General features: G+C 54.3%; 2 protein-coding genes and 1 non-coding gene across 7 annotated transcripts; 1 reads left to right on the top strand and 2 right to left on the bottom strand.

The window, feature by feature from the left end:
- The first annotated feature begins 69 nt into the window (after positions 1-69).
- Positions 70-12459, top strand: VARS2 (valyl-tRNA synthetase 2, mitochondrial). Of its 5 annotated transcripts, none has more exons than XM_005223581.5 (30): positions 70-253; positions 652-888; positions 1023-1104; positions 1220-1320; positions 1846-1967; positions 2080-2146; positions 2234-2331; positions 3213-3294; positions 3462-3581; positions 4332-4443; positions 5139-5227; positions 5729-5819; positions 6034-6161; positions 6279-6382; positions 6564-6645; positions 6925-7001; positions 7109-7184; positions 7452-7557; positions 7744-7814; positions 7945-8070; positions 8286-8390; positions 8553-8621; positions 8739-8817; positions 8927-9054; positions 9186-9338; positions 10371-10577; positions 11278-11389; positions 11535-11710; positions 11881-12009; positions 12125-12459. In XM_005223581.5, exons 2-30 carry the CDS (start codon positions 688-690, stop codon positions 12227-12229), a joined length of 3198 nt encoding a protein of 1065 aa, XP_005223638.2. In that variant the 5' UTR covers positions 70-253; positions 652-687; the 3' UTR covers positions 12230-12459. The 5 variants fall into 5 exon arrangements, with proteins under 5 accessions (XP_005223638.2, XP_005223639.2, XP_005223640.2 ...); NM_001256544.1 differs by having other exon boundaries at positions 120-191; XM_005223582.5 differs by lacking the exon at positions 3462-3581.
- Positions 12460-14851: 2392 nt separating this feature from the next.
- LOC112443918 (U6 spliceosomal RNA) lies at positions 14852-14958 on the bottom strand. Its single transcript, XR_003032319.1, has one exon. It is a non-coding gene; the product is annotated as a U6 spliceosomal RNA (small nuclear RNA).
- A 778-nt stretch (positions 14959-15736) lies between these two features.
- On the bottom strand, positions 15737-16561 carry SFTA2 (surfactant associated 2). Its single transcript, NM_001114523.2, has 3 exons — positions 16403-16561; positions 16089-16177; positions 15737-15952 (listed from the first exon to the last, which is right to left on the bottom strand). The coding sequence occupies exons 1-3, from the start codon at positions 16461-16463 to the stop codon at positions 15866-15868; spliced, it is 237 nt and encodes a 78-aa protein (NP_001107995.1). The 5' UTR covers positions 16464-16561; the 3' UTR covers positions 15737-15865.
- Between the last annotated feature and the right edge of the window lie 8387 nt (positions 16562-24948).

The following is a 24948-nucleotide window of genomic DNA, read 5'->3' as shown; positions in this document are numbered from 1 at the left end:
CCATTGGTTCGCGAGAAGGAGGAGGTGTGGCCGAGGCCAGCTAGTGCGCATGCGCCCGGGCGGGGCTCCGCCTCAGCGCCGCGCGGCTAGCGAGTCACGCTCGGGCCGGGTTCGCTGGTTCCTCAGTACCTGCCGCCGCCCCCCTACGCTCCACGCCGCGGGGCGCCCTGGGATAGCGGCGGGCTCACCGGGTGAGCGCGCAGCGGGCCGGCGATCGGGGAGTGGGAAGTGCTGGAGGATCAGGACCCGCGCGGTGCGTCGGGCGGGAAGGCAGATCAGCACGCGGGCTGGGGGCAGTGCAGATGGCCTTTGAGGAGGCGGACAAGTAGTGATCCTGGTGGGACCTCTTGCTGGCTCTGATGTCCATCATCTGCCAGAATCCCTGAGTCCTTTCCCTCTCCTCTGTGTCTACGGTCACCCCCACATCTCAGCTGAATAGGTTGAGGGCCTGAGACTTACTCTGTCCCGGAAGAGCGCTGCTAATTAGAAGACCCTGTCTACTCTAGTCCTCACAGAGGGAGGGTTGTGAGGGATGGGCTAGATACTTTATCAATCATTGCTGGAGGGAGGCGGGAAGAGGCGGGGGTAAGAGGGTGTGACTTTGGGAGTTGTGACCCTCCCTCACCACCATACCCTCCCAATGTGCTGTAGCTGGAACAGACTTTGGCCCCTTGCCAAGCACTCCCGATGCCTCATTTACCTCTGACCTCTTTTCGACCACCGCTTTGGGGCTTGAGGCCCTCACGGGGCCTCCCCAGGTCCCGTCCCCTTTCCACCCAGTCAGAGCCAAATGGATCAGCCATCTCCCGGAGGAACCGTGAAGCCAAACAGAAGCGCCTGCGAGAGAAGCAGGCATCGCTGGAGGCTGGGATAGCCCCCAAGAGCAAGGTTAGGAGTCCCGACATCTGGTCCTTGGTTCTCTGAGAAATCTTGGGAGAGCACTGGAGGACAGACTGGCTGGATTCCAGATGCCTGGGGTATCCTGAAATTGCAGCCCGCATTCTGGTTCCTCCTCTCTGCAGTCACCTGCAGAATCCAGTAAGGCCTGGACCCCTAAGGAGAGAGTGTTGTATGAAATCCCCACGGAACATGGAGAAAAGAAAGGTAACTAGGAAACCTGAAGGCCTTTTCCCTCACATTTTGGTTGCCCATTCGGTCTGCTGAAATGCAACCTGGGAACAGAAGTCAGGAGTTAGTGGGGCTCTCCTCTGCCTCCTAGATGTCTCCCGACCCCTGCCTCCTGCATACAGCCCCCAGTACGTTGAGGCTGCCTGGTACCCTTGGTGGGTGCGAGAGGGCTTCTTCAAACCAGAATATCAGGTTAGTACCTGGCAGGGAGGAGTGCTAAATGATCCCCAGGACAGAATGGCCCATAAGATTGGTGGGCACGAGTCTGGAGCTCACAGCCTACCACATTGCTGCTGCTGCTGCTTCTAAGTCGTTTCAGTCATGTCCGACTCTGTGCGACCCCATAGACAGCAGCCCACCAGGCTGCCCCGTCTCTAGGATTCTCCAGGCAAGAGTACTGGAGTAGGGTGCCATTGCCTTCTCCAATGCATGAAAGTGAAAAGTGAAAGTGAAGTAGCTCAGTCGTGTCCGACTCTTAGCGACCTCATGGACTGCAGCCTACCAGGCTCCACCGTCCATGGGATTTTCCAGGCAAGAATACCTGCCGAAAAGCAGGGAAAGCTTATCTTCTCCCCCTGGTGTCTCAAAGGTTATCCTCTTCCCTGTTACTTGCCAGACTTTTTCCTATAGTTCTTTCTGCTTTGGAGACACCAGAGGGTGCTATTCCCCAGGGAACATCCAGTCCTCTCTTGCCATTTGACTTTTCTTTCCTTCTAGGCCAGGCTGCCCCAGGCCACAGGGGAGACCTTTTCCATGTGTATCCCACCCCCTAATGTCACAGGCTCCCTGCACATTGGGCATGCGCTGACCGTGGCCATACAGGATGCTCTCGTGCGCTGGTGAGAGGGGAATGGGGCTGCATGAGTTCTTGGAGGAGAAAGAAATTGGGAAAGGATGAGGCTAAATGAACATGTAAAGCCATGGATTCCCATGAGGGTTTTTCTTTCGCAGGCACCGGATGCGTGGGGATCGGGTGCTGTGGGTCCCTGGCTCAGATCATGCAGGGATTGCAACCCAAGTATGTCTTTTGCCACTCATCCCTTTACTTGAGTGAGATTTCTTCCCCCAAAGTGACCTGATTCTCTGCCCCCTCATCTTACTGTAGGCTGTGGTGGAGAAACAGCTGTGGAAGGAGCGAGGCGTGAGGAGACATGAGCTGAGCCGGGAAGACTTCCTTAGGGAGGTGTGGAAGTGGAAGGAGGAGTGAGTATGGGGGGCAGGGCAGGAGGGGCTGAGACAGCAGGTTTGGATCTGGGCTTCCCAGCCCCTCTCCTAACTTGTAGTCAGGGCTTTTCCCATTCAGCTCTAACTTCCCGTGGGAGTGTAAGCTCTGAAGTCCCTTAGCATTTGGTGGGGTCTCCAAGCTTGGTGTGTGTGCATTTGTTGTGTATTGTATATGTTAAAATGCATATATTTATGTGTAAGTGCATATATATATATATATGTACACATATATATGGGCTCCCCAGGTGGCTCAGTGGTAAAGAATCTGCCTGCCAATGCAGGAGCCACAGGAGACACATGTTCAGTCCCTGGTTAGGGAATATCCCCTGGAGGAGGAAAAGGCAACCCACTCCAATATTCTTGCCTGGAAATTTCCATGGACAGAGGAGCCCAGTAGGCCGCAGTCCACGGGGTGTCAAAGAGTTGGACGTGACTGAGTAACTAAGCATGCATGCGCTCCCCCATATATATATATGTGTGTGTATATATATATATGTTTTTTCTTCCATTTATCCCATTTTCCTTTGCTTGGATTTCATCATCTCTCCTCACCTGTTCCCACTTTGCATCCTCTTGAAATTACCCTTTTTCTTCCAGGTCTGTTATCACATGCTGTCTTCTCTGTAAAGCTTCTTTGTGTTTCCCACAAATCGGCTGCCCCTTCCCCTTTTACTAGAAATGTTATGTTTCTTTCAATATCACAGAAAGCCATATACTGGGCCTGTGTGTCTCCATTAGCTTCTTGAGGCTAGATCAGTCTCGAACTCACTCCAGAGTCCAGCACCGCTGGGGCTTCACTAGGCCCGGGACATAGTTGATGTCTGGGACATGTTTGCTGACCCAAATCTGTCTGGGCACAGGAAAGGTGGCGAGATCTGTGAGCAGCTCCGAGCGCTGGGGGCCTCCCTGGACTGGGACCGAGAGTGCTTTACCATGGATACCGTGAGTGTTCGGTGCTGTGGTCCCTGTGGGTGTCAGGGAGGTGTTCAGAGTTCTGTGCAAGGAGGCGGGTTGCTGTGTATGCTAGGGGGGCCAGGGGGACGCCTGGGCCCCTGGCAGGGGGTGGGCTGAGAGGAGGCTGTTGGATGTGGACACTCAGGTCATCCTAGGGCTCCTCAGTGGCCGTGACAGAAGCTTTCGTGCGGCTCTACAAGGCTGGGTTGTTGTACCGGAGCCGGCAGCTGGTCAATTGGTCGTGTGCCTTACGCTCCGCCATCTCGGATATTGAGGTGAGGCAGAGGAGAGGCGGGTTTGTGAGAGCTCTGAGCCCGGGGGAGAGCTCGGACTCTGGAGCCAGCCTGCCGGGATTCACATCTGAATCTGGCCACCTCCCAGCGATGTGGCTCCTGACAGGCTGTTAGCCTGTCAGCCTCAGTCTCCTGGGTCTGTAAAATTCAGGGCTGATGGAAATACCTGCATCACAGGGGTGTTGTGAGAATTCAGCGAGAACTCCTAGGAGGCTGGCATAATACCTGCGTGTGGTTTAAGTGCTCAGTGAATATTTACTTCTGTATTTTTTGCTGTGCTGGGTCTTCCTTGCTGTTTGTGGGCTTTCTCTAGTTGTGTCGAGTGGGGACTGCTCTCTAGTTGCGGTGCCCAGGCTTCTCTTGTTGCAGAGCACAGATTCTAGAGCGAGGGCTTCGTAGGTGTGGTGCGTGGGCTTAGTTGCCCTGCAACATGTGGAATCTTCCCACACCAGGAATCAAACCCATGTCCCCTGCACTGGCAGGCGAGTTCTTAACCCTTAACCCATGGAAGGGTGATCCCTTCCCCGGACCACCAGGGAAGTCCAGTGAATATGTTCTTTAACTGTGACGGCACAAGGATTAGGTGAGGGGAAGGAAGTGGCTCCCAGGTCCTCTGAGTGGCTTTTTGATGGATGGCAGGGAGGCCGGGGCTATGGATGAGTGGAGGTGGGAAACCAGTTGTGAGCCTTGCAGAGAGGCTGCTCTCTGACCCTGCCTCTTCCACGCCCCCAGGTGGAGAGCCGGCCCCTCCCTGGCCGCACGGAGCTTCAGTTGCCTGGCTGCCCCACCCCCGTGTCTTTCGGCCTCCTCTTTTCTGTGGCCTTCCCCGTGGATGGAGAGCCTGGTGAGGGTAGTCCTTGGAAGGGTCACCCACTTAACCTCTGCTTCCCCTGTTTTCTTGAGCCCACCTTGGGCTTTTGGAGGCAACCCACCAGCCTGTCTTCCATGTGACTTGGATGGAGGGGCATAGGGAACCTTGGAAGTATTGCGTCCTGGAGATACTCACCCTGGGTATCCTGGGCCATGTAAGAAAAGTGCACACAGTCACTGCCCTGAGGGAGCTTAGTGTAATTCCACAGCAGGCTGCTACCCCTAAAAGAGACAAAGGGTTAGTTCTGAAGTGTGGTTTGAGCAGTAAGTATTCCCAGGGGTTTGGAGAAGGGAAGATGGATGAGCTGGAATAGTCAGAGGTTTCTTACAGGAGGGACTGGTGCTGCGTCCAAGAAGGCACAGCATTTATGATAAGGGCACCAAGCAAAGATTCTAGTTGGATTTATTAACATTCTACTCTTGTCTCCCAAGCGGGCTGTTGAGGAATTCTGTAGCCCCAGACATCCCCTTAGGCCTCTGGTCATTAGCTTAGCAGAAACCCCAGGGTCCTATAGACGTTGGTCCTTGTTTTCTCCAGTTACTCCTGGGGGCCTGCTCTACCTTGACCATCCCTGCCTCCCACCTTTTCCAGTTCTCCCGACTTTAGCTGTGTCAGGAGTACAAGGTGAGGGCGAGGACCACCTTTAAGTGATTGAGTTTTGTCTTCAGATGCAGAGGTTGTGGTGGGAACCACGAGGCCAGAGACGCTGCCTGGAGACGTGGCTGTGGCGGTCCATCCTGATGATTCCCGCTACACGGTAATACTCAGTGCTCCCTGCGGCCTGGCCTTCCACCCCCATACTTTCTCTTCCCTTCCTTTTGGGATCGCAGCTCCTCCTCTCTGCTCCTTTTTCCTTTTCCTGAAATTTCCCTTATCTCAGCTCTCCAGTGGCTCTGACTCAGGTCCCTTCTCTTCCTGGTGTTACACTTCAGCTCAGGGCTGGCAGACTGTGGCCCGTGGGCCAGATCTCCTGTTTCTGTATGAGCACCCTCGTTCCCTATGTATCATCTGCAGCTCCATCATGTGTTGTCTAACTCTGCCATGGCAGTGGAGCAGAGTTGTAGAGACTGAATTTTCCTCCTGGCTTGCAAAGGTTAAAATTCTTACACTCTGGCCCCTTAAGAAAATGTTTACTGAGCCCTGCTGTAGGTCTTTACCTTCTGGTTTTCACCCTCGTATTTCCAGGGTTCTCATGCCCAGCCCAGACCCTTCTACCCGACACATGTGTCTGTCCTTGATCCCTCTCCCTTCCCTTTAGCATCTACATGGGCGACAACTCTGTCATCCCTTGACGGGGCAGCTTCTCCCTCTTATCACAGACTGCACTGTTCAGCCACACCTGGGCACAGGTAAGTGGGGGCAGGGCAGAGACAGGAAGTCAGGGCTTCTGGGGGAGAGGGGAGGGGAGAGAACCAGGAAGAGGCAGAAAGTAGGGGAAGGGTGGTCTCAGTGGATAGTGGGGGATGAGAGGGAGGGATGGGGTAGCGTGGGCGATGGTGACACGTCTGGAAAAGCAAAAGCCAGGGTCAGGGTCCGGTGCTAACGGCAGTCCTGCTCCCCTAGGGGCGGTGAAGGTGACTCCAGCGCACAGCCCTGCCGATGCTGAGCTGGGGGCCCGACACGGCCTGAGCCCCCGGAGTGTCATTGCGGAGGATGGGACCATGACCGCCCTTTGTGAGGACTGGCTGCAGGTGGTACCAGCCCAGTGATACCCCGTCCTTTGAGGGCACCCTCTGCCCCATCTCCCCTCCCCCACCCTCTTATTTTTCTAGTAGCCTTTAAGCTTTACTTTTGCTACTTTTCTGCAGGGTCTTCACCGATTTGTGGCCCGGGAAAAGATTCTGTCAGCACTGAGGGAGCGGGGCCTGTTCCGGGGCCTCCAGAACCACCCCATGGTGCTGCCCATTTGCAGGTAAGCCTGTTTTCACTCCTTTCCTCTGACCGCCCCCAGAAGGGGATGGGCGAAGCTTAAGAGTGACTGCAGGATGGGCTGTGCACCCCTCAGGCTAGAATACGAGCTCTGTGTCTGTGTTGTTGGCTGCTATGTCCTCGGCACTGAGGGCCTGCGCAGTCGGGTCCTGTGTCCCTTTCAGCCGTTCCGGGGACGTGGTAGAGTACCTACTGAAGAGCCAGTGGTTTGTCCGCTGCCGGGAAATGGGGGAGCGAGCCGCCAAGGTGAGACTGCAGTGTGGGGAGGGCCTGGGGCCTGGGCGGGAATGAAGAAACAGGGAGGCTGGGGCCCTCTCTAGCTATGCTTGTTGAGGGGAGAGCTGGGGGGATGGAGGCAGGGTGCCCAGAAAGGGCTGGCTTGCATCTTCACTCAAGTCCAGACTCTTCTCAGGAGGCTTGGGAGGTTCTTTCTGAGTTTCAGAACCATCTCAGAGACCACTGGTCCCATTCATGGGGATCGGGGGTGCAGGTAGGGAACCACCATTAAGGTCCTTACCCCTCCAGGCCGTGGAGTCGGGGGCCCTGGACCTCAGTCCCTCCTTCCACCAGAAGAACTGGCAGCACTGGTTTTCCCACATTGGGTAAGAAGGGGAGCTCTCAGGGGAGGGGGAAGGGGGCCCACTGATCATACTAAGAAATCACTCATAGGAAAAAGGAAGAAAAAAAATCACTCCTATCCTCTTGGCAGGGACTGGTGTGTCTCCCGGCAGCTGTGGTGGGGCCATCGGATTCCAGCCTACCTGGTTGTAGAGGAACATGCAAAGGTCAGTAGGAGAAAGTGGAAGGGAGGGCTGGGTTTGGCCAGAAGAGCCTCAGCACAGGAGTCAGAGGGCTTCCAGCGCTGGTCCCAGCTGTGCTTCTGATCCCACACTACTGTTGTGAGAGCTCAGCTTCTGAGATGGCATTTCTTCATCTCACCACCAGAGGGCGCCAGCCTTTCTCAGCCCACCAGAGACCATGAACACTCAGTGCTGTCTCACACCTGTCCCGTGCTGTTCTCTCTCACTGCCCCCTACTCCTTACTTCTGCAGGGTGAAACGGAGGACTTCTGGGTGGTCGGGCGGACAGAGGCTGAGGCCAGAGAAGTAGCTGCAGAATTAACAGGGAGACCAGGGGCGGAGCTGACCCTGGAGAGGGGTGGGTATTCCACCTGAGGTGGGTTTGGGGAGGGAGCAGGTACTGAGGTGGGAAAGGTGGGGTCGGGGAAGCTGGGAATGGGGCAGAGCCCTGGTCTCTGTGAATGAGGGTCGGGCTGGAGAGGTGGGCAGCAGTGGGCTGAGGTCCTGATGCTGAGGTTCCAATTGTTTCCATTCTGTATTCCAGACCCTGATGTCCTGGACACGTGGTTCTCCTCCGCTCTTTTCCCCTTTTCTGCCCTGGGCTGGCCCCGAGAGGTGAGGTGGGTTGAGAGGAAGAGAGTGAAGGTGGGGATGAGGAAATGACCCCCAGGGCCCCTCAGAGAGTCTTATGAAGAGCTGGAGGCCCCAGGCTTGGGCCTCTCACTGTTTATCTCTTTCCTCCAAGACCCCGGACCTGGCTCGTTTCTACCCCCTGTCACTTTTGGAAACGGGCAGTGACCTCCTGCTCTTCTGGGTGGGCCGCATGGTCATGTTGGGGACCCAGCTCACAGGGCAGCTCCCCTTCAGCAAGGTAAAGACCCTTTGGTGCCCCGCCCTTCTCTGAGACTCCCCAGTCTCCTCTAAGCCCTGTCCTCCATTCTAACCCCTTGTATGGGGTTTTCTGGGTTCCCAGTTCCTTTGTCCTGATTCACTTTCCAGCCTAACCTCTAATCCCTGAAGGACAGCCAAGGGCCCTCCAGAGGAAAGTTCTTTAGGCCACACTTCTGACCCCCTCCATGCCTCCAGGTCCTGCTTCACTCCATGGTCCGGGACAGGCAGGGCCGGAAGATGAGCAAGTCCCTGGGGAACGTGCTGGACCCACGGGACATCATCAGTGGGGTGGAGCTGCAGGTCAGGATGGAGGGCCCCAAGAGGCATGGGTTTTTCCAGATAAAGGAAGGGGAGCTGAAGGGAGGGGCTGGCAGGAGTGCTGGAACTGGGAGGGCCACTAGGAGGGACCCTGGTAGGGGCAGGGGCTTCCACTGAGGCCAGTGAATTACTCACCCACCCCAGGTACTGCAGGACAATCTGAGGGATGGAAACTTGGACCCCGCAGAGCTGGCGATTGCAGCCTCAGCGCAGGTGAGTCTGACCTGTTCCAGCCTCTAGTTCATGGCCGCCAGTTAGTTCCCTGTGCAACCTGCCTTCTGGCCCTGCAGCCTCACAGGCAGCTGCCACCCTTCTTCTTTCTCGTTGCAGAGAAAGGACTTCCCTCATGGGATCCCCGAGTGTGGGACAGATGCTCTGAGGTTCACCCTGTGCTCCCATGGGGCCCTGGGTAAGCCTGGGTGAGGGCAGCGGGCAGTGGCCTCTGTGTGGTGGGGCAGAGCCGCGGACTCCCCTGCAGCTGCCACCAGTACATGCTCCCTACCTCCACTCCCTCCCAGGAGGTGACTTGCACCTGTCCGTCTCTGAGGTCCTGAGCTTCCGACACTTCTGCAATAAGATCTGGAATGCCCTGCGCTTTATCCTGAATGCTCTTGGGGAGGAATTCATACCCCAACCTGCGGAGGAGGTAAGACAGAAAGAGGAGATGCTTGGGAGCTGGGTAGTCCGACATCTGAGTCCTGGAGGAGGCGTCTGGAAGGAAAGGAGGCAGTTGGGTGGGAATCGAGTTGTCCCAACCTGAAGCCCCCTCTACCACAGCTGTCCCCCGCCTCCCGCATGGACACCTGGATCCTCAGCTGCCTGGCCCGCACGGCCCAGGACTGCGAGCGGGGCTTCCTCACCCGCGAGCTCTCGCTCGTCACCCACGCCCTGCACCACTTCTGGCTGCACAACCTCTGTGATGTCTACTTGGTGAGTGAGGCGGGGGCAGGCCCCCTGCAGCCCTGCTCCCTGTCCCCTGGCAGAGAGCTCTGAACTGGGTTTTGAATTCCTCCCTCAGGATAGGAAGAGAGATGAGATTGAGAAATCCCAGTTCCCCTCTTCTCTGGGACTGGTCTGGGCACTGTTCCCTGCCTGTCACCTGAGGAGCAGGGAGAAGGGGACACTTCTAGAAAACTGAGTCTGACAACACAGGGCTGGGAGGCTTGTTGTTCACTTGCTAAGTTGTGTCCATCTCTTTGCGATCCCGTGGACTGCAGCACGCCAGGCTACCCTGTCCTTCACTATCTCCCAGAGTGTAATCAAATTCATGTCCATTGAGTTGGTGATGCTATCTAACCATCTCATCCTTTGCCTCCCCCTTTGACTGAGCGATTTTCACTTCACTTCTCCTTTTGTCTTCAATCTTTCCCAGCATCAGGGTCTTTTCTAGTGAGTCAGCTCTTCGTATCATAGATGGAGATTGTTTTCAGTTCCTGTAATTGCTGCCTTCGGACCCTAGGCAGGCTGGGAGCCGACAGGGAGCAAGAGTACCGGTCTTTAGACCCAGGGATTCTCTCAAAGGAGGGCTTGTTTACCATGGAGTGTCAGGTCCCACCCCCAGAGCAGCTCAGGCAGGCAGGTTTGGGGGAGGGTGGTGAGCGTGTTCATTTCTTGTCCCAGGTGATCCTGACACTGTTGGCTGAGGACCCCTGTCCTAGATTTCTGTTTCTCAACTTAAAAAAAAACATTTCTGTCTCTGTGGTTAAAAAAAAAAAAACACAAAACTCAATGCTTTTCATTCTAAATGCAAACGTCCCTGACAGTTTTATTCCTCACCCACCCCCGAGTCCCTGCCCTGGATTTCCCCTTGTCGCATGCTCCCTACTGTGTCTGGGGACAGCTCATGGTCTCAGAGATGCTGGGTGCTCCCGTTTACCCACAGCATCCCCACTGGCAGGGCGGCGAGTGTGTGGAGGAAGGGGGTGGCCATGGCTGCCCCCTGACCATTGGCTTCCTCCGTAGGAGGCTGTGAAGCCGGTGCTATCACACTCTCCCCGCCCTCTGGAGCCGCCTCAGGTCCTGTTCTTCTGCGCAGACGTCGGTCTCCGCCTCCTCGCCCCGTTGATGCCTTTCCTGGCTGAAGAGCTCTGGCAGAGGCTGCCCCCCAGGCCTGGTGGTCCCTCTGCCCCCAGCATCTGTGTTGCCCCCTACCCAAGTGCCCGCAGCTTGGTGAGTCACACCCATGGAGTCTTGGAGTGGGATTACTGGTAAAGATTCGGAGGGAAGTCTTCTAGAAGGGCTTGCTGCTGTGGGGTCATTGACAGTGCTGGTCTGTACTTTGCTGTGGAGTCTTGAGGAAGACGGATTGTTCCTGCAGGGCTGGAATAACTCTAAGGTGTCGGGGGCAGTATTAGCAAGTGGTTGAGAGCAGGATGCTGTCACCAGACTGACACTAGCTGTGTGACCTTGTGTCAATTTCCTCTATCTTTAAACCGAGGACAGTAATAGTACGTATCATGGTTGTGATGAGGATTAGATCTTGGTAATAGGATATCCCAAAAATCTTAGTGTAGTTTTAAGCTTTCAAATGCTACAAACTCACCCAAAAATCATTTTCAAGTTTAACCAAGTTTCTTTTTTTGCTTACTGGGTTTTATGAGCTTTGAATAATACCTTTTAAATTATCATGTATTTTTGGTTGTTTGTCATCTTCGGTCTAAACATTGTCCATGGATCATCTAAGACCTTCTTAGATGATGCCCTAGTTTTCGCCATGTTCCATTCCTTGAGGTGGTGAATTGTGTGTGTGGTGGAGAGAGCAGGTCATTGCTCTAAGGAGATGGGGGTGGGTGGGTGGAGGTCAGAGCCAGGAGAGTTGAGACCGAGTCTCGGGGGGTCCCACTTACCGACCCTGGATGTACACCTCCAGGAGCACTGGCACCAGCCTGAGCTGGAGAGGCGCTTCTCCCGGGTTCAGGAGTCCGTGCAGGTGCTCAGGGCTCTGCGCGCCACCTACCAGCTCACCAAGGCCCGGCCCCGAGGTGAGGCGGGCCCCAGGCTCCTGAGTCCCTGCAGACAGGAGGATCTGATGGGGAAGAGGGTGGAGCTGGGAGGGCAGGGCCCAGAGTTAGGAGGTGTGGGAGGAAGACCTGGGCCCTCCACCTGACGGCTCCCGTTCCTCCCCAGTGCTGCTGCAGAGCTCAGAGCCAGGCGAGCAGGGCCTCTTTGAGGCCTTCCTGGAGCCGCTGGGCATCCTGGGCTACTGTGGGGCGGTGGGCCTTCTACCCCCTGGTGCAGCAGCCCCCTCAGGCTGGGTCCAGGCCGCCCTCAGTGACACCAGTCAGGCGTATATGGAGCTGCAGGTGAGCAGAGGAGACTGGAGGGGGCAGGGAGGGGCTGAAAGGATGTTGGGAGGAGGGCAAGGGGTGGGTTCTGTAAAGTGAGGAGGGGTCTTGGAATGGTGGTGGGTGAGCGGGAGGGAGTGTTGGGTGGATGGCAGAGGTCTCAGCCTTCTTCCTCTGTTCTTCCACAGGGCCTGGTGGACCCCCAGACCCACCTACCTCGGCTGGCTGCCCGAAGACACAAGTTGCAGAAGCAGCTTGATGGCCTCCTAGCCCGGCCCCCATCCGAGGGACAGGCGGAGACTCAGAGGCAGCAGAGGGTGAGGCTGGGGGAGCCACTCAGGACGCCGGACTCCCTGAGGGAATGGGGTTAGGGGCACACAGTGTCGGGTGGTTCCCCTGCCTCCATTCTCAGCCACTTCTTTCCTCGCCCAGCTTTCTTCCCTCCAGTTGGAGTTGTCAAAACTGGACAAGGCGGCCTCTCACCTCCAGCAGCTGATGGATGATTTTCCAAGCCCTGGGAGCTCACCATCCCCGTGACTTTCCTTCCTCCCAGACCCGCCTTTGAGGCCTCTGGGGACAGACCGGGCAGCGTCGGGGTGTTCTGTGGTCCAGCCCCTTCGTTTTGTCAGTGAGGAAACAGACTGGCTTGGTCAGATGACTGGGTGACCTCGAGACACTCACGTGTGTGCCCTGGCCTCCCTCCTCTGCAATCCCACCTGGAAGTTTGGGAAGGAGGCCACTCAGATAAACTTAAAATCCCAAACGTGTCTGCTGTGGTCCTTTTATCCTTTCCCTTAGCCCTGACTTTCCCACCTCTTGGTTGTTCCTGACTCTGGTCTGGGAAAAGCGGGACGGCCTCCTCATGCTCTGGGCCATGGTGGGAGTGGGTGCTGGGCGGGGCCTCCCTCACTGGAGGAGAGATGCTCCCGAGTAGGGCCTGAGCACAGTGACCCGGGTTCCACTTACTTCCTGCACTTACGGACAGTGGCCCGACTTCTGCAGGCTCTTCCTCTGCTTTTCACCAAAAGGGAGCTTCCCCGCTTCTTGGCCTTATCTCCAGAGGTGCTGAGGGGATGGGGGACTTTCCACAGGCCTGGGGAGCTGCAGGCTGCTCTGGGGATCGAGTTCCTCCCGCTTCTGTGTACCTGAGACCTCAGTGCTAGGGACACACCGCCCAGCCTCAGACAGGGGTACACACATGCAGACGCCCACCTAGCCACCTTACACACCTTGTCTCGTTGGTGGAATTCAGGGGCCTGCCACCCAAGTGACATTCTGTCTAGCAGCTCTGAGAATTACTGTATGTGGTGGGCCTGGCTGGGTCCTCTGTGGTGCCATTTATTCCTCCTGAGAACCTCATGAGGTGGGTGTTTGGTCCATTTTAGAGCTGAAGAGACTTGCTCAGGGAATAAAAGGAACTAGTCCACAGTGTCAGCTGGAATTACTGGCGTTCAGCCCAGTAAGTTAGGTGTCAGTTATCTGCCTGCTGTAACCAAGCTTCAGAGATAGTGGTGGCTAATCTACAAAAATATTGAATCACTATGTTGTACATCTGAAACTAATATTATGAATCAGCTATACTTCAATTGAAAAACAAAAAATAAGTTATTTTTAAAAAGCAACAAAGATAATGGCTTAGACGAGATAGGTGTTTCTTTTGCTGGGCGGAAGCAGTGCAGGACTCCGCAATGGAGGATTCCGTATCCCCTTTGATCTTACATTCCTGCCATCTTGATACACTCTTCCCAACTCTGGGTCTAAGGAATGCTCCCACCGGTATACCACATCCCACCAGAGGGGAAGGAAAAGGAGGGAGTGAGCTCCTTCCTTTTTCTTGAACACCTATTACATGCTGGGCTCTATTCTGAACCCTTGGATTTATTAATGAGAGAAACAAAAATCTTTGCTCTTTTGTACTTTGATTTAGGCTTCCCTGTGGCTCAGATGGTGAAGAATCTGCCTGCAATGCAGGAGACCCAGGTTCGATCCCTGAGCCGGGAAGATGCCCTGGAGAAGGGAATAGCAACCCACTCCAGTATTCTTGCCTAGATAATTCCATGCACAGAGGAACCCTAGTGGGCTACACAGTCCATAGGTTGCAAAGAGTCTGACACGACTGAGTGACTACACTTTAACTTTTTTTTCACTTTGATTCTAGCAGAGAGAGTCAGAAAAATACACATGTAAAATAAATAAAAAATTAAACAACAAAAACTGTACTGTCTGCTCCTCCATCCTTTTGGAGATCCGGACATTCAATCCCTCAACTTGTTTGGGGTCTATTCACCTGACCCACCAGCCCACTGGTGCAGCCTAGGGGTCAGTCATGAAATACTGGGGTCCTACAGAGCCCCCAGCTACCTCTCCTCCTCCAGGGGTAGTAGTCGCAGGACAGTTGTCAAGGAAACGATAGAAATTTTGTTTTGTTATGCTTTCGTATCTTCAGGGATGCTCCATTTGGAACTGTTGCCTTTCCCTTGCTCCAAAGGAGTCGGCCTCTAGTTCCATGTGGTGGTGAGGCTGTGCGGTTGGGAGCGGGCTGGTAGGACAGGTACTGTGGAGAGCAGGAAGCAATCATACCAGTAGCCCTTCATGGTCAAGTCTGGGCTGCATGCTTGCATTTAGAGTCAGCCAGTAAGAGGTCAAGAGCATCTTGAGTGTGGAGTAAGATGAGTGCCTGCCTTAAGAACAGCAGGAGGTGGGGCTTCCCTAGTGGTCCAGTGGTTGGGACTCTGTGTTTCCACTGCAAGGGGACCAGGTTCGATCCCTGATCTGCGAACTGGGCTCCTGCATGTCGTGCAGCCAAAAAAAAAAAAAAAAAGCAGGAGAAGGAAGAGCCCTAGGGGACTAAGACTTTTATACTGGGGCCAGGTTTCCACCCTAATAAAAGTTCCTACCACCCAGACCCACTTATCTGACAGGTACCATGGTAAGTGTCCTTGATAGCTTATCCATGGAATCCTCAGGACAATCCAAGGAAGCAGGTACTACCATTATCCTCATTTTGCTGGTAAAGCAATGGAGACTGGGATTTCCCTGGTGGTCCAGTCTTAACAGACTTTGAGCTTCTTTTTTTTAATGGCTCTTAAAATCTTTTTTTATTGAAGAATAATTGCTTTATAGAATTTTGTTGTTTTCTGTCAAACCTCAACATGAATTAAAAATAAGGAACATGTCACGAATTTGCATGTCATCCTTGCACAGGGGCCGTGCTAATCTTCTCTGCATTGTTCCAATTTTAGTATATGTGCTGCTGAAGCAAGCACCAGACTTCGAGCTTCTAATCTGGGGCCTGGGTTTGATCCCTGCCCAGGGAACTAAATCCCACATGCCTCAACTAATCCCCAGAGCAGGAAAAAAAAAAGTTCTGGGAGAATAAGAAAGTCATCTAGGACATAAGCATAGGCCTGTGGGATTACACATTCCCATAGGCACCCATGCTGTTTCCCCGCCTGTTCTGCCAGGCTGGCCATCCTCTCACAAGCTGAATCCCTCATCTCTCACATCAACAGTCCCCCACCCCACCTGCTACCCTGACTGACCTGTGTGGATCCTTGGGCGTGTTCTGCCCACATCCTTGCCTGAGGTTCCTGAGCCCCCAGCCCCAAAGCGAAAGCAAAGGGAGAGGAAATGAAAATCTTGCTTAAGCCAAGGCATTTGTCTGGTGTCAGACGTCTCCATTGCTAATGGACCTCAAATGACTTAACCCTCTCAAGCCTCGATTTCCTCATCTGTAAAGTGGGATAATGAGATCTATTATGCTACGTGGGAGCTTGCTGCAGGCGTTGACACGGGAAAGCCTCTTGCCTGGAACAAAGCAGGAATTCAGTAAATGTTCCTTTATTCCCAGGTGCTCTGAGGAACTCAACTTGAAGTGCGTGTGTGTGTGTGTGTGTGTGTGTCCCCAAGTAGGCCTTTGGCCTGGTGCTAGGAGAGAACACATCCACCGGGGAAACCCTCTGCTTAACAAGGGAGAGTCAGAGACTTGAGTATCCAGTTCCCTTTTCCTGCCATCCCCTCCGCTCATGAACCCACAAAGTCAGGTCACTGAATTCAGCATATTTACTGCCACTGAGCAGGGTGAGGGCCTGTTGGAAGACAGGGTCGGGGCATGGCGCCTGCTCTCCGGGGACTGGATGCCCCAGCTGAGAAGGGCACAGGCTTCGACTGCTCTCAGACTCTGCAGGTGACGTGCTGTGAGGACCCTGCTTGATGCAGGGTGACGTTGGTCCCCAAGGGGAGGTGGAGGAGGAGGCAGAACTGAGGGATACAAAGGGCCAGAGGGCGAAGTGTAAGATGGCTCTCACTCACACCTGGAGGGGCCAGCCACCCAGACCAACGCAGAAACACACTCCAAGTTCACACAGCCCCCTCTGTTTCCCTCCCAAAGGACTACCTTCTGGAGAAAGTCCAGGAAGCTGGAATTGTAGGAGGAATTTGCCAGAAGGGAGTTCTTCAACTTCAGTTGCAAAGTCATTCCTGGCCCTAGGGATCCAGATGCACAGCTGAGGACCCAGCTGCCAGGAACAGGCTCCCTCAGGGGTGCGGGCGCCCCTCCTGCCCCACCCCAACCCAAGGTCTTTCATCCCTTCCAGACCCTCTTGCTGCAGTTCAGCCCTGAGCCCTCAGGACCTTAGGACTAGGGTGCCTCCATGTCTCTCTCACCCACTTCTCGTCTTGGGGGCCAGGTGTGTAGCCCTCCAGACTCACCTGCCCCCTGTGAGCTGCCGACGAGGGTCAGGAGGAGGACGAGGGGCAGCCCAGCCCCCATCGCGACTCTACCCCCTCGCTTCTCAGATGCTGGAAGAGATGTCTGAAGGCCCGCTGGCCTCTCCTCACCGGCCTGCCTTCCTGCTCCCCACTCAGTCCTGAGCAATGGTGCGTGTGGGGTGATGGGAGGGTGGCTGGGCAACTGGATTTTCCAGTTCTCTCAATAAGACTCTGAGGACCCAGGAGAGGGCCATTCACTGGGCTGTTGGGGAAAGGGAGGGTGGTCCCCTTTCCTCAATCCCGTGTCCCACTTCTCCCCCACGTCTCAAAGCTTGAGAGGGAGTGGGTGCCCCAGGAAGGGAAGTTGGGGAGGCGTCCCTTTGTGCTGGTGTCTGGGCCCCACCCACGCCTGGGCCTCTCATTGCTCTTTAGGGATTAATTATTAACTGCGATTAATTTCTATCAGCCGTGCCACCCAAGGGCTCAGGAATGTGGGCCCAAAAGGGAGGGGTAGATTACACCGAGTTCTCCCCAAACTCATGTCCTGCTCCCTCAGCCGCAATGACTTTCTGGGTGGGGGGAACTTTCATCTTTGAATATTTTGTTTTAGTCTCTCTAACATATCCTAGCAACTTGGGCGGAGATGCAGTTTCATCAAATATCCCCATCACGTCCTGCCTTGAGTGCTCACGCAAGAGAAATCCCTTCATCCTCCCAGCCAAAGCCCTTTCCCAAATCGCTCAGAATGGCAAACCAACGACAGGATGGAGAGGGAATTTGGAAATCTGTCTAGTTTACCTCCTTTCTTTCTTATTTATTTATTTTATTTGACTGCACTGGGTCTTAGTTGCGGCATATGGGATCTAGTTCCCTGACTAGGCATCAAACTCCAGGCCCCCTGCATTGGGAGTGCGGTCTTAGCCTCTGGACCACCAGGGAAGTCCCTACCCTCTTTCTTTAAAAAATAGGAAACTAGGGCTCAGAGAGGGTAAATGACTTATTTAGGTCACATAGTAAGTCAGTAGCAGAGAGATTAGAGATAGACCAGGCTGTCATGATGCCAGACACAGGGATAAGCTCAACGGATTGACAAACTAGTCGTGTAAACCCTCTAGAATACACAAGGGCACATGCTCTTTTATTGTCTTAGTTGCCTCCCTATGCGTCTTCTCTCCCTTTTCCCCCACACCAGTGGGCCCCTGAGTAGACGGATGGAGACAGAGAGGATACGGGGCAGAGTCAGGGAGAAAAGCCAAAAGCAGGACCACTAAGATGGAGAGACTGTCTATACCATAAATACTGCCTACAGAGACACTGTCTATACCATAAATGTAAATAATGAGCAACCCAGGGGCTCTCAGACGTGTACTGGACAGCCGGAAGCCCAGATTGGGAGGAATTCATGGACAAAAGGCTCAGCAGACATAGGAGGCAGGAGCAGTGGCGGGGAGGAAGCGGGAACTCAGAGAGGCGCTTTGGGGGATCTGAGTCCTCCTAAGAGGAGAGTGGGAGCGTGCCTCTGTCTTTCCCAGCGGGCGCTCATCTTTTCATGTCATCATAGCTGAGGCTGCTGTGTGCTGGGCACCTTAGAAACATTATTTCCTTTCATCCTTATTATGGCCCTCTGAAGTAGGTACTGCCTTACCCCAGTTTTAGGGGTGAAGACTTTGATAGGTCACACGACTCGCCCGAGAGTGCACAGCTTGGAAGTGGTAGATTCCAGCACAGTGGATTCACAGCTGGGTTCTGAACTTGCTCATCCCTCTGCCCCTGAACAGACGATTGTCTTGCCTGGTGCCCCTCTCCTCTCATTACCCCTTCTCCGCCAAAGGAATGGAAAGTTCTGTGGGCTGCAGCCACTGTGAAGGAGGGATGGTTCAGGTGTTCACCCTCCTGCCCTGCCATGGTCTCTCCTGAGAATCAGATGAGGTCCTCAGGCTGTGTCAGTCATTCTTTACCCCCTGCGTCCCCAAGGGACCCATATACCTCACCCCTCCATGGTCATATTTCTAGGCGCACAAGGACCTTGGGATAGGAGACCTGGGTCTCTCCCCCTTCAGAGAAGGTCCAGAATAGGGACTGACTCTGACCTGGGGGTTAGATCCCGAACCCGGAAAGAGCCTGAGAGCCTGGAAGGAGAATCCTCAGGTTCTTACTCACTCTCCCCCTCGCCCAGTGCTTCCTGGAACCAAGCTGGGATAGGTTAATCCCCTGGGGACAGCTGGGTGGCCTCTCCCTGGGAATGAAGATCCCAGTGTTGATGGAGGCCCTGGCACACCTGGCTCTCCTGAGGCTCCTAATAGGGCCTTAAAGCCTTTAAAGAGCCAGGGAGACGGTCCTGGAAGCACATCTCAGCGGCACCATGGCTGCTGCACTGGTGCTGCTCCTGGGCCTGCAGGCCTTCGCTGGCTATGGTGAGCACGGGGGGTTTAGGGGCAAGATGTGGACTCGAGGTCCAGGGAGAGGGCCAGCTCTTCTAACTCCATCTTCTCATTTTTCTTCTGCCAACAGCTCAGCTGATCCCATCGGGGACAGCTAACTCTGGAGGTCTCCCCACCGTCTCTGCTGGTCTCCCCACCATCGATGCAGGTCTCCCCACCATCTCTGGGGATGTCTCTGCAGGTCTCCCCACTGTCTCTGGGGATGTCTCTGCTGGTCTTCCTACTATCTCTGCTGGTCTCCCTACTGTCTCTGGGGATGTCTCTGCTGGTCTCCCTACTGTCTCTGCAGGTCTCCCCACTGTCTCTGGGGATGTCTCTGCAGGTCTCCCCACTGTCTCTGGGGATGTCTCTGCTGGTCTCCCCACTGTCTCTGGGGATGTCTCTGCAGGTCTCCCCCCTGTCTCTGCTGGTCTCCCCACTGTCTCTGGGGATGTCTCTGCTGGTCTTCCTACTATCTCTGCTGGTCTCCCTACTGTCTCTGGGGATGTCTCTGCTGGTCTCCCTACTGTCTCTGCAGGTCTCCCCACTGTCTCTGGGGATGTCTCTGCAGGTCTCCCCACTGTCTCTGCTGGTCTCCCCACTGTCTCTGGGGATGTCTCTGCTGGTCTCCCCACTGTCTCTGGGGATGTCTCTGCTGGTCTTCCTACTATCTCTGCAGGTCTCCCCACTGTCTCTGCTGGTCTCCCTACTGTCTCTGCTGGTCTCCCCACTGTCTCTGGGGATGTCTCTGCTGGTCTCCCCACTGTCTCTGGGGATGTCTCTGCTGGTCTTCCTACTATCCCTGCAGGTCTCCCTACTGTCTCTGCTGGTCTCCCTACTGTCTCTGCTGGTCTCCCCACTGTCTCTGGGGATGTCTCTGCTGGTCTCCCCACTGTCTCTGGGGGTGTCTCTGCAGGTCTCCCTCCTGTCTCTGCTGGTCTCCCCACTGTCTCTGGGGATGTCTCTGCTGGTCTCCCTACTGTCTCTGCAGGTCTCCCCACTGTCTCTGGGGATGTCTCTGCTGGCCTTCCTACTATCTCTGCACGTCTCCCTACTGTCTCTGCTGGTCTCCCCACTGTCTCTGGGGATGTTTCTGCAGGTCTCCCTACTGTCTCTGCTGGTCTCCCCACTGTCTCTGTGAGTTTCTCTACAGTTTCTTCAACACCTGGGGCTTTGCCCAGTAATCCTCAGACTTTAAGTCCAGCCATTTCTGGCAGCCCATCAGGAGCAGCATCAGCGTTGCCAGGTGACACTTCTGTTGCTCAGTGCATCTCTGAAGAGCTCTTTAGCTTTGCCTGCAGCTCTGGGTGGGGGCTTCCTGTGCTCAGCCATGAATAAATTGTTAGCTCCCAGAGCCTCACTGAAGCAGTCCTGGCTTTGGTGGCTATACAAAGGCCCTCCTTCTGCTTTTCAACTTATCAACTTTTTCTCTTGTAGTTAGTGTTTTTATATCCTGCCTAAGACATTTTTTTTGCCTAATTCAAGGTCATGAAAATATTCTCTGATGCATTCTTCCAGAAGCTTTACTTTCAAATTTAGAATCTTTGAATCTAAGAATCTTAGCTTTCAAATTTAAGCCTATGACACATCTCAGATTAATTTCTGTGTATGGAGTAAGGGAGAGGTCAAGATCCCTTTTCTCCTCTTACAGATAACCAGTTGCCCTGGAACCACTCATTTCAAAGACTCTCCCTCTCTCCCCACCATTGAAATGTGTGAGTCCCTTTATTGAAAGTAAAGTGACCAAGGCTATTTCTGGGCTCTTCTGTCTGTTCTTACCCCGGGGCCACAGTCCTTAATGTCTGCAGCTTTGCAGCCAGTCTTAGGGTATGGTAGTATAAGCCTTCCACTTCTGTTTTTAAGACTGTCTTAGCTTTTCTCAGTCCTTTTATTTTCATTTACCAAACACTTGCCAGCGTTTCAACTGAGAGGGCACTGGATGGAATTTCTGCTTCTGTTCTCGCTCAGATATCCACCCGTTTTCCCCTCTGCCTTTCTAGGATCTGTCTCCCCAACAACAGTCCTTGGAACTGCTTTACCCATGCCTGGGGCTTCCACAGCAGGTGGGGCTGTCTCAGGCGGTTCCGCAGCCACCACAGCTGGAGCGGCCACCGCCTCCTCTGGGCTCAGCGTCCCGACCAGTAAGGCGCTCTTGTTTGCATTGGGTCACTGACCGGCAGGCACCCCAGCTCCTGGAGAGGAGTGTGAAAGTGTGAAAGTGTTCATCATTCAGTCATGTCTGACTCTGCGACCCCATGGACCGTAGCCCACCAGGCTCCTCTGTCCATGGAATTCTCCAGGCAAGAATACTGGAGTGGGTTGCCATTGTAGGGACAGGCTTAAGGCTTGCTTTCTACTGTGTTTTGAGTACACCTAAGAACATCTCCAGTTCTTCAAAGGGTTTCAGTACCCCTCAAGCCTCTGGTCACACCAGAAGCTGGATGGCTGTTACCCGATTGCTTCCCCAAAAGGTTTCCGACTATATTCCTTGTGGCCCAACCTGTCTTTGCAGGGCAACAAATATCCCCTCCCGAGATCCTGTCCTCCTCCCTCTGTCTCCTTCCTCCCTCCCGTTCAATCCAAATCTCCCCACCAGGCAGTCTGAGGGCAGGAAACGAGCAAAGGGAAAACAAGAGGATTGGCTCTGACTCCCCTTAAAGATCAGAGTCAGGGTGGGGTCGTGAGGAGGGCAGAGGGGGCAGCCTCTGAATAAGATGAGGGAACTACTGGCAGGGCGGGACTGTCAGAGTGCAGAGGCATGGCAGATGAGAGAGACCCAACAACAGCCTGGGATATGGAGGATGGTTCAGAAAGACGGAGAGGTGTGGATGTCAGTGAGGACTTCAGAGACTGACAGATGCGTCCACAGGTGTAAGGGAAGAAGTGAGTGCGGTTTGGAGTGAAGCCCTTTGAAACCCCCTCCACTGAAATTCTATTCCCAAGATGACAAGACACCGAGCAACGTGGTCTCAGAGTCACGTAGACATCAGAGTCACAGAAGGAAAGATGCAAAGTTACAGAGGGCAGTGGGGAGTCGGGGGATTGAGGTCCCACCTGCCTCGGTCACAGCCCCTCTCTGGTCCTCAGGCCCGAAGCCACAAGAGAAGGGCTCTGTCCCCGACTGGGCCATCGTGTTGATCACTCTCTCTTTGGTAGCAGCAATTGTCAGTCTACTGTATGGTATCAAAAAGGTGAGTGAAGCTGTGGTCCAAATGTGTGGGTCTCTGAGGCCAGTGGGGCTGGCCCTGGTGCCCCAGAAGGACAGGGGCTTCAGGGGAAAATGACAGCTTACCACACTTAGGGAGGGAGGAAGGGGGAAAGGGACCCCAGTCTGGGTGGCTGAGAGGAAACATCGATTGGGCAGGGATGTGGGGTTGGGGCCACTGAAAGAGAGGCAGGGGAACACTGTAGGCTGACCAGCCCATGGAGGCACTACATTTAGCTCTAGGCAGTGAAGAGTCAACTTCATGGAATTACATTATAACTTGGGTTTTGAATCCTGGCTCTGTCATTACAGCTGTGTGACCTTGTGCAAGTTACTCAGCCTCTCTGTGTTCTGTATTACTCCATTTAAGTAATAACTGACACTTAAATAGCACTTATTCTGTGCCAGGTATTGTACATATCTTAGCTCACAGCAACCCTGTGATACAAGCAATATTATTGTCTCTTATTCTACGGATGAGGTAATTGAGTCCTGGATAAAATGAGAAGGATATTGATAGTATCCAGCTCAAAGGGCTGTTGGGGGGTAAAATGAGCTTACACATGTAAACCGCTTAGGTGCTTGGCACATAGTAAGTGAAGTGAAGTCACTCAGTCGTGTCCAACTCTTTGCGACCCCCTGGACTGTAGCCCACCAAGCTCCTCTATCTATGGGATTCTCCAGGCAAGAATACTGGAGTGGGTTGCCATTTCCTTCTCCAGGGAATCTTCCCAACTCAGGGATCGAACCCAGGTCTCCTGCATTGCAGGCAGATGCCTTAACCTCTGAGCCACCTGGGAAGCCCTGGCACATAGTAAGTGCTCAGCAAATTAGTCTGGTTCATTATCCTTACTGTTTTTGCAGAAAGAGGAGCTCTGAGAACCTGAGTTGTTGAGGGAGGCCGCAGTCCATGGGGAGAGCTGAGGGCTGGGCAGCTTAGTTAACCCTTCCTATCCATCCCTCATCTCATAGGCCTGCGAGTTCCGGAAGGAGATGAATATGGGGTGTGGTTGTGGCTCTGTGACCCCTTATGGCTGCCACCACGAGCCCACCAGCCAGCACTACTCCGTCAAGTGAAGGGGCACGACCGGGATCGCCTATGCCCCTCTCCCGATGGCCTTCCTCCTTCCTTCCCTGAGCAGACTCATTCAAGTCACTCAAGACTCTGATGCAGTTTTCTCATCTGTAGAAGGAAGGACCAGGGCACCATGGTCTCCAGGGGTCTTCCAGCCTTTATGGCATCCCGATCTGGGCAGTGGGAACCTCCTCTCCTCATTCTTTCTTCCTGTTCCCATTCTCTTCCCCAACTATCAGAGAACTTAGCTGAGGACACTGCTTGGGACCCCTGGGGAACAGGATGGGGGTCCCCCTTTCTATAAGGAGCCCCCTTGGGCTGGCTCCTGACCCTCTTGAGACCTTCAATTCTCTCACCTCAGTACAGGTGAGGAACCCTGCTCTGTGACGCCCCCTGCTTAGACCACTCCAGGTGGGTGGTGGACACAACTCTTGCTAAATAAAACAGTAGTGCTCCCCTGGTCTCCCAGCCACTGTGTAATTATCCAAGTGCTTTGCCGTCGGGCAGGCACCGACCAGGTCTGGTCTCTGCCTCTTACCAGATATGTGACCTTGGGCATTTAAATCATTTCCCTGAACCAAGCTTGTTTGTTCTCAAGCTGTAAAATGAGGCTGACATTGCTAACCTCATAGGTTACAACAAGGTAAAGTGCTCGGCACATATCTCTGTACCTAGAACAGCTCAGACATCAGTAGCTGGTAGGGTTGTTTTGTGACCCTCTCAGCCCAGGTTGTGCAGTGGTATAGAATCTCCTGCCAACACAGGAGATGCAAAAGACACGGGTTTGATCCCTGGGTCAGGAATATCCCCTGGAGGAGGAAATGGCAACCCACTCCAGTATTCTTGCCTGGAGAATCCCATAGACAGAGGAGCCTGGTGGGTTGCAGTCCACAGGGTCGCAAAAGAGTCGGACATGACTGAGCCATCGTGCACACACAACCTAACTATTACAGCTCAGACACAACAACCTCTTCTGACATCAAGAGCCTGCACATACCTCTAAGTTCCTCCACCTCTGATGCGTGTGTCCTCTGGGGGACGTTGTGGCTAAAGAAGAATGGGGAATATTTATTTACACAGTGAAGGCAGAGAGTCTCAACCTGAGCACCACTGATGTGAGCTGGAGAGTTCTTTGCTGTGGGGCTGTCCTGTGCCTTGCAGGATGGCCAGGACCCCCTCTGGCCTCTACCCGCTGGGTGCCAGGAGCAACCCCCTCCAAGGTGGGACAAGGTTGTCTCTAGACATGGCGAAATGTCCCCAGGGGACAGAGTTGCCTCTCCTTGTTGAGAACTTCTCTCCTAGAGACCTGGGTCCCTGGAGGAAAGTGTGGGGGTGGGGCCAGATTAGTGGAAAGGGGGATTTTCAGTCCCTCCTGGGTCCAGATGGAGAGGCAGAGGAGGTCTACCTCTGCCTCAGTCTCCCTACCCTACAGGACGCATTGCCTGGGAGGCAGGCTACCCAGTTCTGAGCAGTCAGGCTTTGGTCTGATTCCATGGAGCCTAATTACTTGCCTAATCATGTTAATGAGCAGCTGGCCTCTCCTCTTCCCTTCCACTCCAGCCCTGCCTAGGTCTTAGGGACCAATCATGCCCAGTACTAGATGGATTCACAAGTTCGGCCCTCTAGTCCTCCCATGAGCCCCGTGGCCCCAGGGCCCTGGCACCGTGCCCTCCAGGTCAGGCCGTCTCCACCCCCTCTGCCTGCTCCACTCACCCCTAGAGGTAGGAGCCAGCCCTGGCTTCCACTCCGTTCAGCCGAGTCAACACGATTGACTGCGTCCCGTGTGCCAGGCCCTCACTCTGGTGCTGGGGCTGCAGCAGCAATCATGGCAAAGACCTGGCCGGCT

Source organism: Bos taurus, chromosome 23, assembly GCF_002263795.3.
Source record: "Bos taurus isolate L1 Dominette 01449 registration number 42190680 breed Hereford chromosome 23, ARS-UCD2.0, whole genome shotgun sequence".
Lineage (NCBI taxonomy): Eukaryota > Metazoa > Chordata > Mammalia > Artiodactyla > Bovidae > Bos > Bos taurus.
This window is presented reverse-complemented; position numbering and strand designations above follow the sequence as displayed.

Coding starts and splice junctions, on each gene's coding strand:
- SFTA2 (NM_001114523.2), bottom strand. CDS start 16,463: ATGGGGGCTGGGCTGCCCCTCGTCCTCCTCCTGACCCTCGTCGGCAGC. Junction 16,178..16,402: donor CGGCAGCTCACAGGGGGCAG/GTGAGTCTGGAG, acceptor CTGGATCCCTAG/GGCCAGGAATGACTTTGCAA. Junction 15,953..16,088: donor TCCTGGACTTTCTCCAGAAG/GTAGTCCTTTGG, acceptor TGTATCCCTCAG/TTCTGCCTCCTCCTCCACCT.
- VARS2 (XM_005223581.5), top strand. CDS start 688: ATGCCTCATTTACCTCTGACCTCTTTTCGACCACCGCTTTGGGGCTTG. Junction 1,968..2,079: donor CAGGATGCTCTCGTGCGCTG/GTGAGAGGGGAA, acceptor TTTCTTTCGCAG/GCACCGGATGCGTGGGGATC. Junction 8,622..8,738: donor CGATTGCAGCCTCAGCGCAG/GTGAGTCTGACC, acceptor TTCTCGTTGCAG/AGAAAGGACTTCCCTCATGG.